Source organism: Petaurus breviceps, unplaced genomic scaffold, assembly GCF_028583685.1.
Source record: "Petaurus breviceps papuanus isolate PSGF00001 unplaced genomic scaffold, PetGlider_PUasm1.0 138, whole genome shotgun sequence".
In the NCBI taxonomy this organism is placed as follows: Eukaryota; Metazoa; Chordata; class Mammalia; order Diprotodontia; family Petauridae; genus Petaurus; species Petaurus breviceps.
The window spans coordinates 2,170,479-2,190,259 of record NW_027185694.1 but is presented as its reverse complement, the minus strand read 5'-3'; the positions used below and the strand labels follow the sequence as shown (position 1 = coordinate 2,190,259).

Genomic DNA, 19,781 nt, shown 5'->3' with positions numbered 1-19,781 from the left:
TCCTGAAGCTATTAATCATCTTAACTTCTTTGCTATTTTTGCATAGATGCACCTGTCTGCAAATAGGAAGAATTTTGTCTCATATATGCTGCTGTTCATATTTTAATTGTGCTTTTGTCCTATAATAACCAGCATTTTTAGAACTATATCAAATAATAATGGGAAGCAGACACATCTTTGTTTCACCCCTATCTGTACTGGGGAAATTTCTAGCATTTCTCAGTTACAAAAGCAAACAAAAAAATCTAAATGCTAATTGTTGGTTTTAGATATACAGAGATGGGATTAATTTGTTAATTTACTGGTATATGGAACTTGCCCAAAGAAACTCTCTTTATCAATGAAGTTTAAGCACATCATACAGAGTTACCTAGAGCACAAGTTTAAAGTGACTTGCCCAAAGTCATACAGACAAGCAGGGGTCAGATGCACAACTTGGACCCAGATCTTCTTGATTTCAAAGTCAGTTGTATATACACTATGCCTGTGATGTCTGGGATATATTTAAGAGGCACCTTCAATTCCTATGATTTTTTTTTTAGATTTTAAACATATGAAAACTTATCAAAGTTTTTTTTCCCTCCATCTATTGAATTGATCTTGTTACATTCTCAAACCTCTGATGTGAATCCAATTTGTGAATTTTCACTACACATTGTAGTGTCCTTTTAGTTATTTTACTTAAAATATTAGCATCAGTATTCATTACTAAGATTGATCTAAGGTTGTTGCTCTTTTTGCCTCTTTGTTGCTATGTATTAGGATCATATTGCTCTCATAAAAGGTGTTTGAGTGCCTTCCTTTTCTATATATTGGAGAATTATTTTTATAGCTTTAATTACTCTTTAAATGTATGACAGAATTCACTTTTAAAACCCTTAGGCATGGGGTGGCCAAGTAGCACAGCAAGTAAGAGCACTGGCTCCAGTGTCAGGATGACCTGGGATCGAATCCGGGCTCAGACGCTTGGCACCCACCCAGAAACACCTGGCCATGTAACCTTGAGCAAGTTACTTAACCCAGATTGCTAAAAAAAAAAAAAAACTCTTAGGCCCAAAGGTTTTTTCTTTGGAAGTTCATTTATGGGTTAATTTCTTTTCCTTAAATTGGGTGATTTGAAATCTGTTTTCTGAATGTAGATAAGTTTATGGTTTTTGTAGAAATTCATCTGTTTACTTTTAATTCTCAGTTTCTCAGGCATATAACTGTATATGATAGGTTTGAATGATTCTCTTTATTTCTTCTGTACTTGTTATAAATTAACCTTGTTTTTTTCTTGTCTTGTTCAGTCATTTTAAAGTTGTATCCAACTCTTTGTGACTCCATTTGGAATTTTCCTGGCAAAGATACTATAGTGGTTTGCCATTTCCTTCTCTAGCTCATTTTATAGATGAAGAAACTGAGGCAAACAGGGTTAATTGATTTGCCTAGGGTCACACAGCTACTAAGTGTCCGAAGCTACATTTGAACTCAGGAAGATGGGTCTTCCTGACTCCAGGTCCAGCACTTGATCTACTTCCACATCTAACTGACCAACTTTGTTTATTATCCTTCTATTTTAATCAGATTTTGTTAGTCTTAAAAAAAATTATCTTATCAATTTTATCAACTTTATTTTCCATTTTCTATATCTCACCTCTAATTTTCAAGATTTCTTCTTCTGTATTTGTTTCAAAATTGTTGGTTACACTCATTCTTTAGTTTATAGACATAGGGAAAATAAATTTTAACAGCTGAATTTTTCTTATAAATAATTCAAGGAGGCCATCTAATGGACAAAAATGGTGGTTGCAAGCTAACCTGTATGAGCCTATTCCTTACTAACAGATTTCTAGGGAAAAAAAAACAAAACCAACCCTACTTTCCGACCTGGTGTCCAAGAAAGCATTACATAGTAAAAAATTGAAGTGGTCTATACATTCTGGCTTAGTTCATACATTATTTTGTTGAAGATAATTATTCTGTTTCTATAAGAATTTTATGTTTAATAAGAACATCCCATTCAATCTCTAACCTTACAAAATATATTATTCATTCAAACTCAAAGTACTGATAGAGCTGAATTTCATAAAAGTTGTATAATAGTTCCTGAATAAAATCTTAAAAAACAAATTTACATTAAGTACCTAAAATTCTTTACTTTTATGAAAGGGACAATCTACCAACTACTTATAGTTAAAAAAAAAAAACTATAGCTATTATTCTGCCATAATTTGTTCTTTAAAAGATTATGCAAAGAAATTATAAATGTGAAAAATATAAAAGCATGTAACACTTAAAAAAGGCATATAAAGTAAGGCAGAGCAAGGAAACTACAACCAGAAGTAAGAGTAGACACCTTACAACTATATAGAAGGAAAAATGTGGAAAGAGATATAGAGGCAAATGGACAATGAATTGAAGGGAATAATGAGATCACAATGAACTGTCTGTTTTCATCACTGATGCCAATTAAAAGCAGATGCTTTGAGTTAGAGGAGAATTATGGTAACAAGATGATGTTTCAGACAGAATTTGGAGTTCTCAAAAAATATTTTTGTTATCCCTTGTTAGGTACACTCTTCCCCTAGCCAAAAGCTGTTTTATTGCAAGCCATGATTGAGAACTCACTCATCTTGGACTGACTTTCCCTGTAGCATGTTAGGCAGTGTGATCCAAACTACTTCTCTGAAATCTAGGACATGTCATCCTAAGCCCATCTTTTCTCTTCTCTATGGTAAAAATCTGAGGGTCCTGTCATTTCTCCTTTGGCAACCATTTCTTCTACACTGACCACTACTGATTCTAGATTAATACTTCCTTGTCACTTCCTTCACCATCTGAGAGTATGTCACTGCTCTATCATGTGCCTTAGTGGGAATCCTTAATTCTCCTTCCTCCTCCTCAGATGTTTTGTGGTAGTAGTATTAAATTCAAATAAAAACAGGCGCCTCTAAATTTTGCATTAAGATCCTCTAATTTATTTTCCTTTTTTTATTCCTTAAGCACACTTATTTCACTTATAAAACATTTTTCATAATTCTTGTTTTATCTCTTCCAGGAATTCTAGTTGAGTTTGTGCCCAAGCTGTCTTTTTCTCTGAGGCTTTGTAAATTTTTTGGAGTCCTCTTCTGGGTTTGTATCTTGAGTGTTCCTGTCAACACAATTTTTTATGGTGGGATTCTCTTTTTAATTTGCTCATCCTTCTAGACTAGTTCCTGACTTCAGATTTGATCTTGGGACTGGGCCCCACGCACTTCTGGAGAAGTCTGGGCTGGTCCTGCTGCTGCTTTCTTGAAATTTATTCAGTTTTGCTGGATAAATTATTATTGTTATTCTAGGGTTCCAGAGAGAGGCTGGAGACTGGCAAATTTTCAGTGTACTCAAAGCAGTCTGATGAAGGTCAGAATCTGATTACCACCCCTGTGGTCTGAGCTCTGCAAGTTCCTGATCTGTGTTTGAGTCTGAGCAAGAGTATACTGCTGCTAGATTTTGCCCATGTGAGCCAGCTGGGAGGCTCTGTCAGTTCAGATTGCCAGAACTGAAGGCTCTCCTTTGATCTGGGATCCTGCCCTAGTTATCCTCCTACAAGTTTCATATTGGGTTAGATGCTAGGATGGAGCCCCTGCTCTGAGTCTGAGGTCTGAGCTACGCCACTGGCTGCTAAGTTACATAAGTCTTGTGACCTTGGGCACACAATACAGAACCTCTTCTCAACCCATTCTAGATATGTGACCCATCCTAAAATCATGCATTCAGTGCCCTGGTATGGCTCTAAGACCTCCCTGATGCAAAGCCTTTCCCTGGGCAACTGAGTGTTCTATGTATGATATGCTTCATTCAATCCATATAGTTAAAATATGCTTTATCACTATAACCCTTCTATTCATTAGAATTGTTTGCAAACCACAAAAAGTTGGATGCAATTTTGCCATTTTATTTTATTTTACCTGGGTGTTTTATAATATTCTGTACCACAGATTCAGGAATTCTGAGATCTAATACTAGAGTTACTATCACCACATTCCTGTCATTCAATTACATCAAATTTTTGTTTTAAGGCATTAGCAAACTCTTTTTTGCACTGGCAGTGTTTCCACATGAAGTATTCTTCCTTTTGTTACAGGCTCTTTTTAAAAAAAATGAACATGTTGATAATATAGTACACAGCAGCAAATCACTTCCACATGAGATGATAGCCAAGTGCAAACTGATGACATAACGTGGTAAAACCTCAGTATTACATTAGTTGAATTTTGACTCATGTTAAATACAACTCGATATCATTTTGTAATTTGCCTAAAATTTGAATGACACATTATTCAAATACATTAATCAAGGCCTTGAGATATTTACTAAGGTAAATATAAGATAAGGTAAGTTAACAATAAAAACAGTTGGTATAAAACATATCCTTTCCTACAAAAAAAAAAAAGGCTATGATACTCTCCCACAAGTATACATAAAAGTCCAGGGCAAGAGCAAGGAACCTGCAGCCTTGAGGTCACATGTGGCCCTTTAGGTCTTCAAGGGCAGCCTTTGGCTAAATCCAAACTTCACAGAACAAATCCCCTTAATAAAAAGATTTGTTCTGTAAAACTTGGACTCAGTCAAAAGGTCGCACCCAAGGACCTAGAAGGCTATGGGTACCCTCAAGACCACAGGTTCCCCACCCCTGGTCTGGGGAAAAGGGGGCTCAAGATTAGAGAGCATATGTTGCAAATGGCTAACTCCTAAATCCTGGTTGCTAGAAGTTCTTTTCTCCCTTCGTGGGGGCATTCATAAGGTTTCCTTTGGAAATGGTATAGCTTCTCTACTGGGCTCCTGTTAGTCTTACTCCATAATTCTACCATCCTTCAGTTTGTCTAGTTTGCCCTGGGCTCCTGGTTTGACCCTGTATTAGCTTTTCCAGGAATGAAATTAAGTCTAAGATGCAGACTGGATGTCCCAAAGACTCCAGTTCTCAGAAGTTCACAATGTCTTCTTCTGAGGATCAAAGGTAGGTGGATGGGGTGGGGCAGGGGGAGGTAAGAGAGGAGGATACTGAGGCTCATATCCTCCTTCCCAATGATTCACCTTCAGTGCCTTAGCTAGAACTTAATGACAATGATATTAAACTGACTTGATGACTTTATACAAGCCCAACAGGTCTTGATCGAGTCCCTCCCTCCATCAATCAAGACAGACTTTCTGTCATACCTAGTAGAAATTATTTTAATATTATTTTAATTGATTCCAGGGAAATCATAAAGGTATCAAATGATAAAGTTATCTGTACTAAGGCGGGGGGGGAGGGAGCGGGAGGTGACTGACTTAACTGACCTCTACCCTTATATAATAAAGAATACAAAAATATGGCACAATCCTGTAAAAATGAGGCAAGCAGTAGTAAAGCCTAAAATAAGTTGAAGCTGGCAAGAAAATACAACAGTAACAAAATCAGGCATGTAGCAATGGAAAGAATGTAGAACATGGGTCAGATGACCCATGTTCAAGTCCTGGTAGTGAATGAAAAAAATATGTGAAATTCAGAGATTCCTGGGAAGAACTATACAAATACAAAAAAGCAGTTTGCCAGAAGAACCATATATATAATAACCATAATAATATTAATGAAAACACCAAAAGGCGGCAGAACTCAAACCAAATGCCAAAATAATTTATAGAGGGCAGATTAAACCTACCTTGTGCATCTAAGTAAATGGCTGGAGAATACAGATGTCAATGGTATATGCAGTCAGATAGGGTCTGTTGGTTACACTTCATTGGTGGCCTTTCTTTTGCCTCCAGTATTATCTGCTGCTTCAACTTATAGATGCAAGATACCCTGATGTATGAAACACTAAAACAAGACCTGTGTACTTTGTTTTCAGCTCTAGAAAGAGGCTGGGGTCTGTATTCAAAATCAAGGAACTAGAATGAAAAAAAGCCATCTCAGTTTATTTTGTTTTCTTCCAACTTTGGAGTATTAAGCTCTTCTCTCAAAATAACCCTCCTTGGCATTTTGGACCTATCCAGCTTTATCTATTGCAATCATCCTTTTCCTTAAAAACCAGCAGGAAAAAAATGTTATGGCTTTTTCCTCTTTCAGTCACCTAACACACTGAGGGAGTAGTTATCAATCACTCTTCTACTCTCCCAAACAATCTGGGAAACAATACTAAGACAGCAGTAGCCAACTGTCCTCTCCTTCTAAGGCTTGAAGGCTACTTCCTTTAAGTGCCTAATTTCTCATTGGTAAGAGCCAAATGGGAATCTCATTATTTCAACTTTAATAAATCAATTAATGGTCCTGCACAAGTAGACAGACAGGAAATAGATAAGATAGATAGACTAGTATAGATGAGTTACAGAATAAGAGGTAGACTCACCAACAGAAATAAAGATATAGCCTCTTTCTCTTCTCATTTTGTTAACAAATGCCTCTGTGTATTTATTGACTGAGTGGGATGATTCAGTCAGCTTCTACCCACCCCACCTTTGGACAAAAGCAATGAGCCCAGAGAATAAGTCCACAGACACCGCACACATCTGAAACCCCCACCCTAGATCTTTGGGCGGATAAGAATGTCTATCCATATATACACCAAGGACTGCTATAAAGTTAAACTTTAAAATTTGACCTCTGACCACATAAACTCCAAAGGGTACAGATCTTGGAGGAATGTGTGTGTTGGGGAAAAATTAGAGAAGGGGAAACCAAAAAGAACCTCATTGGCCATGTAAAGAAGCAAAGTGAAACTCCTTTTTGTAAATAAGGACCAAAGCCCCATGCCTCCCTCAGATTTCTGAGATCTTCCTTCTCCTGACCAGTCTATGTCTAGGCTGTTGATGTTTAAACAGGAGAGATATGCAACCCCTTCCTGCTCCAAAGCGAGACACATACCCAAAGGCCTGGGGAAATAGCCCTCAAACTGCAAATATTATGGGGCCCACAGTAGCTGTCTGCCCACCCCAGTTGAGACCAGGGACCAGCTTATTCCACCCTAAAATATCCCAATAAATTTGGCTTCAGATATCTAAACTTTATGTGCAGTTCTCTTTTATATCACTGGTAAGAATTCTGACAACACAAAAGTCATCCTTTTGGAGTGTTTTTTCTGCTAAGTGTAGGGAAGACCGCTAAGCCCCACCAAAACCCTTTTGTTTCACTAGAATTCTTTTGGTTTATTTCAACAAGAACCTACTCTGTGTGTACCTGGCACCAAGGATACAAACCCTCTCTTCAAGGAGTTTACATTCTACTTGTGGGGGTAGGGAGAGAGAATTCAATATGTACACAAGTAAGGAAATACAAAATATACACAAAATCATTTCAGGGGAAAGAACACTAATGACTGATGGGGAATGATAGAAAATAGGAAATGGTACCTGAGAATTTGAAGAGGTGAAAGGTGTTTGTTTTTTGTGGGAGTTGTTTCTGTTTTCTTTTGGGAGAACAGTCTTATCAGAAAGTGACTTTGGTGTTTAAGAAAAGGTACCAATAAAATGTCAAAGACATGTATACATATAGTTAAGGAAATAAGTACCTATATTATTTAACCCATCTTCATGGGTTTCTGTTGTCAAATACATATATGTGCATGTATATGACATACATATATATTATAAAGGTATACACACACACACACACACACACACACTACTTATTTGTTTGCCTGGTAGCTAACCCTCTCTGGTCTCTGATATAGCTCTCATTGGCCACTGAGTTCATACCTGACAACTTTCCAGCTTCACAAACCACAACAGGGCTAGTGTTCCAGTTACACAGAGGTTCTAAGAACCCAGCTACTGCTGTGTCATTAGGAGACACCCAAGGAGAACTCTATTGGAAGGCATACTTCAGAAAAAATAATGTGCAAGCATATGATCTTAGAAGGGGTTTTCTTTGATAAAAATCCTGGTGGAAGCACCGGCCCTGGAGTCAGGAGGACCTGAGTTCAAATGTGACTTCAGACACTTAACACTTACTAGGTGTATGACCCTGGGCAAGTCATTTAATGCCAATTGTCCTGCCCTCCCTCCTCCAAAAATCAAAAAAAAAAAAAAACAACAATCCTGGTGGAGGTGGGCTCCTGAATGGCTGAAGAAAGGAAGCTTAGCAGCATTCAAACACAACCAAGTGAACATATATTTCTCATGAAATGGGAGGATCTCATCTATCTGTGTCTAAGAATGTTCTCTTCTTCCTTACCTGCACCTAGCCAGAAATCTCTGGCTTCCTTCAAAGCATTACTCTAGTATCATCTCCTATAAGGTCTTTTCTAAACACTCCAGTTGCTGAGATATTCTCCTTCTTAGAATTACTTTGTATTATTCAGTATAAACTCTGTACTCATTTGTGTATATGCTGTATCCCCACTGTAGAATGGAAGCTCCTTGAGTGCTTTTTGTCTTTGTGTCCCTAGTACCCAAGCAAAATGTCTCTTACAGGTAGACAGTATGTAACGAATGTTTGCAGAATATAAATGAAGCAATAGATGGGTATTAACTACCACTGAGACATCATTAAAAACAGTCTACGAGTTGGTCTACCTTTTATACTTTAGGGATCTCTAGGGCAATTAATGTATTTTTTTGAGAACAATGGTAGTTGAATTCTCAAGAAATTATATCCCAAAGATAGTGAAAACTTAGGTAAGATCCAGCACTTATGGATCATGTTTATCAAATGACAAAAAATTTTATTATCATTTTACTTTTAAAATAAAAATTTTCATTCTATCTTTTTATTTCCTTTGTCTTATGCATTAAAAAAAATATACTGCATCACCTAATGTAGCCTGATCCTTCAAGATCTTAAATTCTGGTCCTTTTAGTATTAAGCAACTGAGCTCTAAACTTTTTTGTGCTTACTATTCCAAATACAAGTGTATTTTAAACACACAGGTGTTCACCGACTGATAAATGGTCAAAGGATATGAACAGGCAGTTTTCAGAGGAAGAAATTAGAGCTATCTATAGTCATATGAAAAAATGCTCTAAATCAACTATTGATTGGAGAAATGCAAATCAAAACAATTCTGAGGCACCATATCATACCTATCAGATTGGCTAACATGACAAAACAGGAAAATTATGAATGCTGGAGATGTGGAAAAGGTGTAACACTAATTCTTTGTTGGTGGAGTTGTGAGCTGATCCAATTGTTCTGGAGAGCAATTTGGAACTATGCCCAAAGGGCTATAAAAATATGCATACCCTTTGACCCATGCTTCTAGGGCTGTATCCCAAAGAAATCATAAAAATGGGAAAAGGACCCACATGTACAAAAATATTTATAGCAGCTCTTCTTAGTGGCCAAGAATTGGAAATTGAGGTGATGCCCATCAACTAGGGCTGAACAAGCTGTGGTATATGAACATAATGCAATATATTGTGCTATAAGAAATGATGAACAGGCAGACTTCAGAAAAACCTGGAAAGATTTCTATGAACTGATGCTGAGTGAGGTGAGCAGAACCAGCAGAACATTGTGTACAGTAACAGCCACATTGTGTGAGGACTGACTTGGACAGACTTAGTCCTTCTCAGAAATGCAAGGTACTAAAACAATTCAGAGAAAGAACTATGGAGTCTGAATACAGAGTGAAGCAGACTATTTTCTTTTTTTGTTGTTGTTTTGATTGTTTTTCTTTCTCATGGTTCCTCCCATTCATTCTAATTCTTCTATACAACATAACTAGTGTGAAAATATGTTTAGTAAGAATGTATATGTAGAAACTATATCAGATTACATGCTGTCTTGGGGAAGTGGGAGGGGAAGGAGGGGGATAAAATTTAAAACTTATGGAAGTGAATGTTGAAAACTAAAAATAAATTCAAAAAAGGAAAAAAATGGACAAAGAAAATAACTGAATAAATCTGTGAATCATCAAAAAAGCACAGGTGTTCTAAGGCGACTAATTAAATAAATGTTAGTCATAAAACGTATAGTGGTCATTTAGAAAAACGGAAAGTTGTATGGAGAAAGTTTAGGCTATTTATGGTTATTCAGTCATTTCAGTCATATCTGACTCCTTGTAACTCCATTTCAAGTTTTCTTGGCAAAGATAAAAGAGTGGTTTGCCATTTCCTTCTCCAGATCATTTTACAGATAAGGAAACTGAGGCAAAGAGGGTTAAGTGACTTGCTCAGGGTCACACAGCTAGTAAGTGTGGATTTGAACTCAGCTCCTGCTGACTCCAGGACCAGCACTCTACCTACTGTACCACCTAGATGCTCCAGTTTTTGTTTTACATTGCCATAAACTCACCTACTAACTGTAACTTCTTTTATTAAATGCATATATACGTTGAATGGTAAATTATCTAATCCTAAGAAAAAATTAATTACGATATAAAACAATGACAGTGAAAGAAATACATTCCTTAAGAGGTATATTTTTATCAGACAATAACTGATGGAACAATACAAAAAGTCTCAAAGAAAGTTGGAAACCAGGGTTTTTAGGCCACAGTTCGGCCTCTAAACTAGCTGGTAAGCCACTTAACCTCTCTGGGCCTCAGTTTCCTGATGTATTAAATGAAAGAGTTGAAGAAAATTAAGTATGGGAAAGGTTCTTTTTTTTTTTTAATTGAACACCACCAAGCCAGAGAAAAGATTACAGGCCATATACAAATTATTTACATTTTAAGAAGAATATAATGTGATGCTTTAAAAAAAAAGTTTTTAAGTTTTCCAATCATTCTAATCAGTTTGGTAATAGTTCATACATGTATACCACCTGATACTTTGGCGAGGCATTTTGCTTGTAGCACACATGTGAGGTTGGTAATACAAACATTCATTTCTTAGAAATAAGAAACTGAGATTCAGAGATTATAGACTGCCTTGCCAATGGCTATGCAAGGCTAAGTGTTAGACCCAGAACTCCAACCCAGATCTTCTAGCCCAAAGTCCAGTGTTCTCCCAGCGTCACCATACTGCTCCTAAGTTCTATTCCAGTTTCAAATTCTACTATTTTATGATCTTTCCTTTTCTAGAACTAGAATTTTTATATGCAGGAAAAGTCTGCCTGTAAGGCAATCAATGTTTAAAATACCTTCAGGGGGGTATCTAGCAACTGAAGAAATTTATGTGCCCTATAATGTTGCTATATACAAAAATCTCTGTAGATTTGTTTCTGATTAAATATTAAAAGCCATAAAATTATCTGTAAAAAAAGATATCTGAGCATTTAAAAACCCATTACTCCCTGATTACCATTTAGACTATAAAGTACTAACAACTAAATAAAGTCTAGTTCCAATAAAAACTGTCAGTGAAAGATAAATGCTGCGCTGTCGATTATAACTATCATTTATATGGCACTTTACAAAGTTTCTCTCTCTCTCTTTCTATATAATTTCCACTAGTCTTCTGTAGCTTGAGGCAGATTGTACAAGCATTATTATCTATCTCCATTTTACAAAAAGAGAAATTTCTTTCCATCCATAAATGTTATTCTAAATGACAAAGGAAACAAAGTTTAAATAATACCTACCAACAGATAACAAGGCAAAACTTCCCATGGCATTAAGAGAGTGAAACCCTCATCATTTGAAGTATTCAACCAGAAGCCTGATAGGGAGTTTTAAAGGAAAATTTCATATTGTGTGAGACTAACAAGAATTTACACCGAATCCTCTCATTTAAACGGTCAGCATTAGGTTATGCCAACTGTGGAGGTTACATGTTTTTATGGTTCGACTTCAACTCAAACCTGATGACAACTCTTAATACAGTTAAACTAGATTTATTTACAAATTAGTTCTCTTCATAATAATGATTTCAATTAATTATTTAAATATTTGCATACATTATTAGCAATGTAGACCACAGTGTTACAAAAACTTTTTTGAAACAAAATAAATAAGGGCAGATCAGGATTTGAGAGCACCTCTGTCTCCTTTTATTTTCACTTCTTTTCAGTTAGTCTTTTACAGAATGTCAGAGTAGAAAGGGATTTTCAAGATCATTTAGTCCAATCCTTTTATTTTGGAGATGAAGAAACCTAGGCCTAGGGAAAAAAAAATAATTTGCCCAAATGGAATTAATGGCAGAAAATAAAAAACTAAACACAGGTCTCCAAGCTCCTAGGAGAACAGAAAGTACAGGGTAAATCTTAAAGTACTATTTAATGTGAGCTATTAATATTATCATTACTCTCATGCTCTTTGTAAAGTCAACAGGAAGCACAAAAAAAATTTCGAATTCAGTATTGAAGACAAACCTTTCAAAGGTAGTAACTTCATGATCTTCTATCTTATTTCTTTCAATCTCACTTCACATTCTGCTTCTTGTAGTAAATCAGATAACTATGTATAAGTAAAAGGAGCTTAAAGATCTTACCAATGTGGCCTCCTCCAATGGTGTATGTCTTCCCAGATCCAGTCTGTCCATAGGCAAAAACTGTAGCATTATATCCCTCAATCAATGATGCAACTAGAGGTTTAATACAGGTACTATAAACCTCATCTTGGGTTGAATTTTTGCCAAACACAAAATCAAAAGTGAAGATGCGATCTTTCCCAATGATAATCTGCTGGGTATTTGGAATCAGTCTCACACATACTTGGTGATTATGAAGAATTTCTTTGCAAAGCAGAGGTCTGACTCTTACTGCAACTCTCACTGGTATTTCTTCCATGGTTTCCTAATTTTTAATACCTAGTGTGTGAAGCATCCTTCTTATTTGTGTTTTCATAACAGCTTGAATCCTGTATATAAAAATGACCCAAAAAATTATTTTTTTTCTCAATTGTCAGAAAACTTTTGATCAAATGAGAATAACCACCTATAATGGAGAGAAGGAACCATTATAGTAAATTAAAATTATCTAATTAAATTAAAATATCTAAAAATAACTTATTATAAATTATTTAAAACAAAATATTAGTCACAAAGCTTGTCATAGAAAAACCCCCCCAACACTTTTCATTAGACAAGCAAAGTTGCAATATAAAGTAATCCATAAAAAAGGAATTGGATTTGTTTTATGGAGCTCCTGGAAGCAGATGTAGGACCAATGAGTAAAACTAATATGGAGGGCAACTGGAGCTAGAGAGAGGCTTATAACAATTAAAAGAGTAAAAAAAATTAAGCGAGGTGCTTTATTTAGTGAATCCCTCATCACTTGAAGTATTCAACCAGAATACTTCTAACCAGAGGTTAGATAATCACCTCTAAGGGCACCTGTAAAGGGTAAGGGGTATCTTTCATAACTGGAAATTTATCCCAGAATGCCACTGAAATCCCTTCCAATTCTACATATCTAAGTATAATAAAATATTTTGCCAGTTCCTCTGTCTAAACAATGACTGGTTTGAGGTTTAAAATTTTAAGACTATAAAATACATGTTTAGAAAACTGTAACTCTTCTACTAGATTTTCCCACTATGTATTCAATCGATAGCACCAGTATGATCTTTGAAACAGATAAAGGAATAAAAACAAGATCCACAGCTATAAAGTTAATATTTCAAAATAATTCTAAATAAGAAATCAGATTTTCTCAGTCCTATGTCATTTTATGATGTGGAGAATTGTACTTTCTGAAGATCCTAATGTTGCATTACTAACATGGAAATAAATGAAATATTCTTAAGTCAGTAGTTTAACTATTAATAGGTAAAACTGAAACCATCCCCCCCCCATTCATTCAATAAGCATGTAAATCCTCTAAGTTTAAAAAGGACACCACTACACTCCTCACCCAAGAGGAATTAACAATTAAGTAGAAAAGACTAGACTCATAGACAGAACAAAAACAAACACGTGATCTCTACAAACACTACACATTTACTGCCTAGAGTCAGCAACTATCAGCCAAAGGCTGGGGTTGGTCCCTGAAGAACCCTCAGAAAAAGTGAGTCATACCTTTAATAAGTTGTTGTTAGTAATTAACTATACAGACATGTGAAATGAAAAAATTTTGGACAATTACATACCATAGAAATTTCAATGACTTGTGATATTGATGTTTATTATATACTACTATGAAACAGCACTTCCATCAGTAACTTTATAAAAAACATTTCCACGAGCTGTACCCTCTGGTACTTAGGCCCCCTGAGAATAACAAAAACAGACTCCCTTGGGCTGCAATATCTCCAAACAAAAAGTCAATCTACTAGTAATAGCCAAAGAAAAAACATATATGCCTCTAAGAAGTTATAAATATTCCGCCATGAAGAGAATTTGATTTAACAGAAATAGCCCTGGAATTAGATCTAGAAGACCCAGGCTCAAATTCATGTTCTGACATTGATTGACTAGCTGTCAATTCACCTTTGAGCCTCAAACTTTCCAATGAAGGATAATTCTTGCACTACCTATCTAAAGCTTTGAGAATTGCTAGATGTGAATTACTATTCAAATTAAACACTAAAAACAATATAATGGAGAAAAAAAACTTTTGTTAAACACTAAAAAACTAGAAAATTCTGGGACATTACCTCAAAAACTGGATCCTAAATTAGAAAGTGCACAGTGTTCAAAAGAGGAAAATGGGGTAACTAGGAGAAGATATAACTTTATTTACCAAAAAAAAAATCTCTGAATACCCATAATGCCTGAGGCAATAATTACACATGTTCATTTATAATAATTCACTACTATAAATACATAGGACAGCTAGGTGGTCTAGTGGATAGAGTGCTGGGCCTGGAGTCAGAAAGACTAGTCTTCCTGAGTTCAAATCTGGCCTCAGACACTTACTAGCTATGTGACTCTGGGTAAGTCACTTAACCCTGTTTGCCTTAGTTTCTTCATCTATAAAATAAACTGGAGAAAGAAATGGCAAACAACTCTGGTATCTTTACCAAGAAAACCCCAAATGGGGTCATAAAGAGTCAGACTGAACTAGAAAAATTGAACTATTACAAATACACAAAGGCAAGTTGTAGTGACCTATGTTAGTCAAGTCAAACCCTTCTTCATTCTACTTCAGCTGGTGAAACTGCTATAATAAAATGCAAAAAAAAAATGTTGTTTAAATGATGCTTTTGTAAAAAATACTGATCCACAGCTTACTCAAACACTGTAGCTAGATGCTTTTTTTGAGGTATGGAAGTGACTCTGGATTCTGGAAAGTTCCATCAGAATGGCCCAAATTCTATAGGGAACTACACCAACATATAAAGTCTAAGATCTAGGTCATTCGAGCACCAGCCCAGTTCAGAGTGGTTCACCACCAGGGTGGAGTATGTCATGTAAACTAACCAAAATTGTGTGATAATCTCTAAATCTTCTCTACTTTCTGTGTCCTTGGGCTTTCAAAACGTAATCATTTTGTCTAAAAACCGCAGCTCACAAAAATCTGCTTTCATGAAAATGTTTTCTTATATGAGTGATAAGATTTAAAATATTAAATGCATATAATCATGAAGGATTTTAGGTCTAGAAAGACCCTTAGCAATTATTTTACTCAGCCCTTTCATTTTATAAAATGAGGAAAGAAAGGTTCAGAGAGAAACTGAGTCAGTCACATGCTTATGAAAGAACTATGTATGTCTAACTCCCAAATCCAGTCAGTGCTTCCTCTGCACCTCCTTCTTAAACAATCACAGATGAGGGCGGCCAGGTAGCACAGCGAGTAAGAGCACCAGCTCCAGTGTCGGGATGACCTGGATCAAATCCGGGCTCAGATACTCAGCACCACACCCAGAAATAATTGGCCCTGTAACCTCGAGCAAGTTACTTAACCCTGATTGCTTTAAAAAAGAAAAATTAAAAAAAAAAATCACAGAAGTGTCCTTGACTCCAATGTCTGAAAGAGGCTGGCTATTTAGAAGAGATTTACTGAGAGGGAATGAAACGAATATGGAGTTCTCCTTTCTCTTCCCCCTTTGTACTTATTTTACAGAGAAGACAATGCAACTTACAGAAGACTACACACTCAGTAAGAATCAGAATATATGATGCCAGGAACTCTGATTGAGCAGTTAGTTCACTGCACCACACTGCCCACTTTCTGAATTGTGCATAGTTCCCAATGAGTCTATCTTACACAGTAATTAGAAAGGACTAATCATTAATCTCCTGTACTTACAGGAACAAAGACAAACTTGCAGTGAACGCTTTAAACAATAACTGGTGACTGTCACACCACTGATGACAGCCCCCCAACATCACACCCTGTGCAGGTTTCCCTTAACTGGGAAGGGCACAATTTATTTCTCTCTGGATAAAGTGCTCTGCCCCTAAAGAGGAGAAACTGAGAAGGGCCTCCAAGCCACAAGTCTTTTTAGCCTTCTGTGTATCACAGACCCTTGGGGAAGTCTGGGGAAGTCCGGGGCGGTCTCAGGATGTTGTTTTCAAATGCACAAAATCAAATACACAAGATTACAAAGGAAGCCAGTTATACTGAATAAAAAAAGTTAGGGGGAAAAATTAAGTTCCCAAGCCCCATGAACTGAGTTCTACATTAAAGGATGGTGCTAAGATACCTTTCACAAGGGGCCCCATGGATGCCCTCAGTAACCCTAAGACACTAGGAGATCCCCTGTCGTTCTCTCAAAACGGCACAGCCCCTCTTCTCCCCCCTGCTCCCCCAACTGCCAAACAGGCTCCCAGGCCGGCAAGGACCAGATTTCCGGGAGGGGGGGAGGGGAATGGGGGGTGGTTGGGGTTGGCAGAGAGCGGGATGGAAGCGTGGGTCAGATTAACCTTGATCTTCCAGGCCCCCCATGCTGGCCCAGGCCTTTCCCCGATCCCAGGGAGCGCTTTTTCTGGACACCCCGCCCCTTGGGGAAAAGCCTCCTTCGCTTTCAATAACTGGGCAGAGGCGGCAGTGGGGGATGCGCCCGGCCTCCATAGCCAGGAGAAGGCAGGGAAGCCAAGGGGTGGTAGAAAGGGAACCACGAGGAAGGAGGCGGAGGGGGAAGTGATGGGTGGGGGAGAGGAGGGGGCAGTCGCCGCCACCACAGCCTCCGTACACTGACCGGGCTCGGGAGAAAGCCACCCTGCAGCCGAGGGGAGCAGCAGCAGGAACAAGAGAGCAGCCTCGCTCTGGCTTCCGAGCCTCTTCCTCTTCCTCCTCCTGCTCCCCTTTTGTTTGCTGCTCGTTGCCCCGGCAACGGCAGAACGCCCAGCGCCCTCTCCTGGGCAACGGTGCCTGTCAGCCAGCGAGGGGACGGGGCCCAGGTACATTCCGGGCAGAGCGCCGTCTTCAAGTCTCACCCTCCGCGGAGAGCGACCCCTGCTGCAAGTACGGAGGGAAGCCACCTAGAACCGCTTAAAGCGCGGGCCAAGCCGCAAAAAGAGGTGAGCAGCTCACAGGGAGGCAGGGCTGTGCGTGCTGGACAAACGCCTGAAAACCGGCTCCACAGGAAGGCAAACACGTAAAAACAGTATGCAGGGCACACTTTTAAGTTTAATCAGCATTATTGGCACTACTAAGTCTAGATAATCAACACAACAATAAATCGTGTCCTTTTTTATAGTGTTTTACTTATTTCTGAGGTGTAAATGCTTATGTTGAAAATTTAACAGTTGGCTCTTCAGTTAAAACTGACTCCTGCACACCTCTTTGTTGGAAGGCTACATTTTAGCTCATTGGGCCTATCAATAAAACTAAGGAAAAAGGAAGAAATTCATTCAGCTTAAACCTACCCCTGTAATGTGATGTCTTTGCATCCAGGCCAGAGTCTACAAGGAAGCATTGGGCTAGGAGAGCACCAAAGCACACGAAGGAGTTACCTTTCAAGAGAAATTAAAAAAAAAAAAAGATCAGTCACTTAGACTTTCCCCTCCTGCAGTCCTCAATAAGAACCAGAACGCTTTTAAGATTGAGAATAGGATCTGATGAAGGAAAGCCCAACAAAGGGACCCTCTAGGAGAGAAGCAAAAAAATGTCTCCTTGATTTGTTGGCAAATCTGAGCTTTTTCCTATCTCATAGTTCTGTATGCCAACGGTTGTTTCCAATAAATCACTTTCCAACCCAGTTCAACAAACATTTAGTAAGTGCCTGGGGTGTGCAAGAAAAATATTTAATGTTTACTTGCTGTAAGAGTGTTAAAAATAAGGTAACTGAAAGAAAATAAGGAAATGGTGAATAGCACACAATCAGTTTTGGCTACTATTACAAGCATAAATGCCTTCCCTTTTGGGATTGGAATTCCCTTTCCTATAGTCTTTAGAGTAAATATCCTTTAAAAAAAAAAGGTGAAGAAAAGCCTAACTTAGGTAAATTTCCTACCAATTTGCTTTTAGCTGGTTATCTCATGTTAAGGAGGTTACATTTATGGATTCCTTATTACAGCCAGGTAGCCAAAAACAACACCTCCTAAGTCCCATAAAGGGAAACTTGTCAGAGAATGTGACTAGGCTAGCAAAGATGCCTCATTAAAACCTGAAAAAGCAACTCTTAAGAATGGGGGGGGGGGGGAGGGAGGTGTTGAATTCCACTGAAATTAAAGTGTCAGTCTCAACTATGAAAGACAGAGATAACCTTTTATCTTTAATAGGTATTATATACATAATCTACATATTTAGTATATGTTACATATAAAATGTATGTAATGGGGTCCAAGGCATACCCAGACTATTTGAGAGAGCATCTGTCCATATGAATGATGATGCTAGGTTGCTGCTTCTGGGAGAATTATGAAGACATGTAAGGAAAGTGTCATAGAGAGACCATAGCATATGTGAACATTAAGTGATTGGCTGGTGAAGGGGAGGCTCTTTGATTGGCTTTGGAGGGATTCAAAAAGACACATCAGCTGCCACTTCCTCTTCTGACTGATGTAGTTCAATTATTCTTCAAATAGAATTATCCATTTTTTGTTCAGGCTGCTAGGTAGTACCATGAATAGAGAACTTGGCCTGAGGTCAGGAAGACCCAAGTTCAAATTTGACCTCAGACACTTACTAGCTTGTATGACCCTGAGCAAGATACCTAATCTCTTTTTGTCTCAGTTTCCTTATCTGTAAAATGGGAAATATATTAGTACCTACCTGACAGGGTTGTTGTAAGGATCAAATGAGATAATAATTGTAAAGCATTTAACACAGGGCCTGGTACTATGTAAATGTTAGCTATTACTATTACTGTTCATTGGATAAAGATTTCTATTAGTGTACTATTAATGTTTATAGACAGTCTACAAACTGTTATTCTTCCCTCTTCCTTCCCTTTTTCTGCCACTCTTATCACCATCACTGCAAAAGCAGAAAGGAGATATCCGATGGGTTTTGGAGGCATTTAAAAAGGCATGTCAGCTTTGGTTTCTTTTTTGTCATATTTGACCTCATCATCTTCAGCAGTGGTGTGATGGTGTGACTTGTAGGAGTCTGCTATAAAGGAAAAGGGTAGTGAGGTCTTCTTCCCATTAAGACCATGTGTCGTCCCCACTCCCAACCCCCTGTCAAAGAAATCAGGGCTCCTTGACTTTTTCATTTGTTCTTTCCCATTCTAGGCAAAAAGAATAGAGTCTCCAAGCTCAATCAGGTGAAAGAGCCACAGGAATCTGGGAGTCAGAATCCAGGCTGAGTTTGGCAGCCAGAGTATCATTAATGTCCCAAGAAGCAAGGCATCATTTCTGATCTTAGGGAATTGCCTTCAGGATTCCAGTCCAGTGGAAGGTTTCAACTGGCAATTGTGCCACATCTGGACATTGATTTTCTTTGTATCCTCATTGCTTAGCATGGTGTCTCAAACATAGTAGGCACTGAATAAATGCTTATTGACTGACTGATTGACCCATGGCCTGAACTCATGATGTATCAAGCTGCTGACCAAAGAGGAGGGCAACTCAAGTCCCACCTGCTGTTCTTCAGTCATTTCAGTTGTATTCAGACTCTTTATGACCCCATT

General features: G+C 37.7%; 1 protein-coding gene across 4 annotated transcripts in view; it reads right to left on the bottom strand.

Annotated features, from left to right (window-relative positions):
• KIF27 (kinesin family member 27) overlaps positions 1-17,159 on the bottom strand; it is a 129,900-nt gene extending 112,741 nt beyond the window's left edge. For 3 of the 4 annotated variants that reach the window (XM_069105087.1, XM_069105091.1, XM_069105092.1), the window contains exons 1-2: positions 16,905-17,019; positions 12,313-12,680 (exon numbers count right to left, since the gene is read on the bottom strand). In XM_069105087.1, the coding sequence (XP_068961188.1) occupies positions 12,313-12,610 (298 nt within the window). In that variant the 5' untranslated portion in view covers positions 12,611-12,680; positions 16,905-17,019. Of the gene's footprint in view, positions 1-12,312; positions 12,681-16,904 lie in introns of all 4 variants that reach the window. The other variant, XM_069105090.1, reaches the window with a different exon arrangement.
• Positions 17,160-19,781: the final 2,622 nt, after the last annotated feature.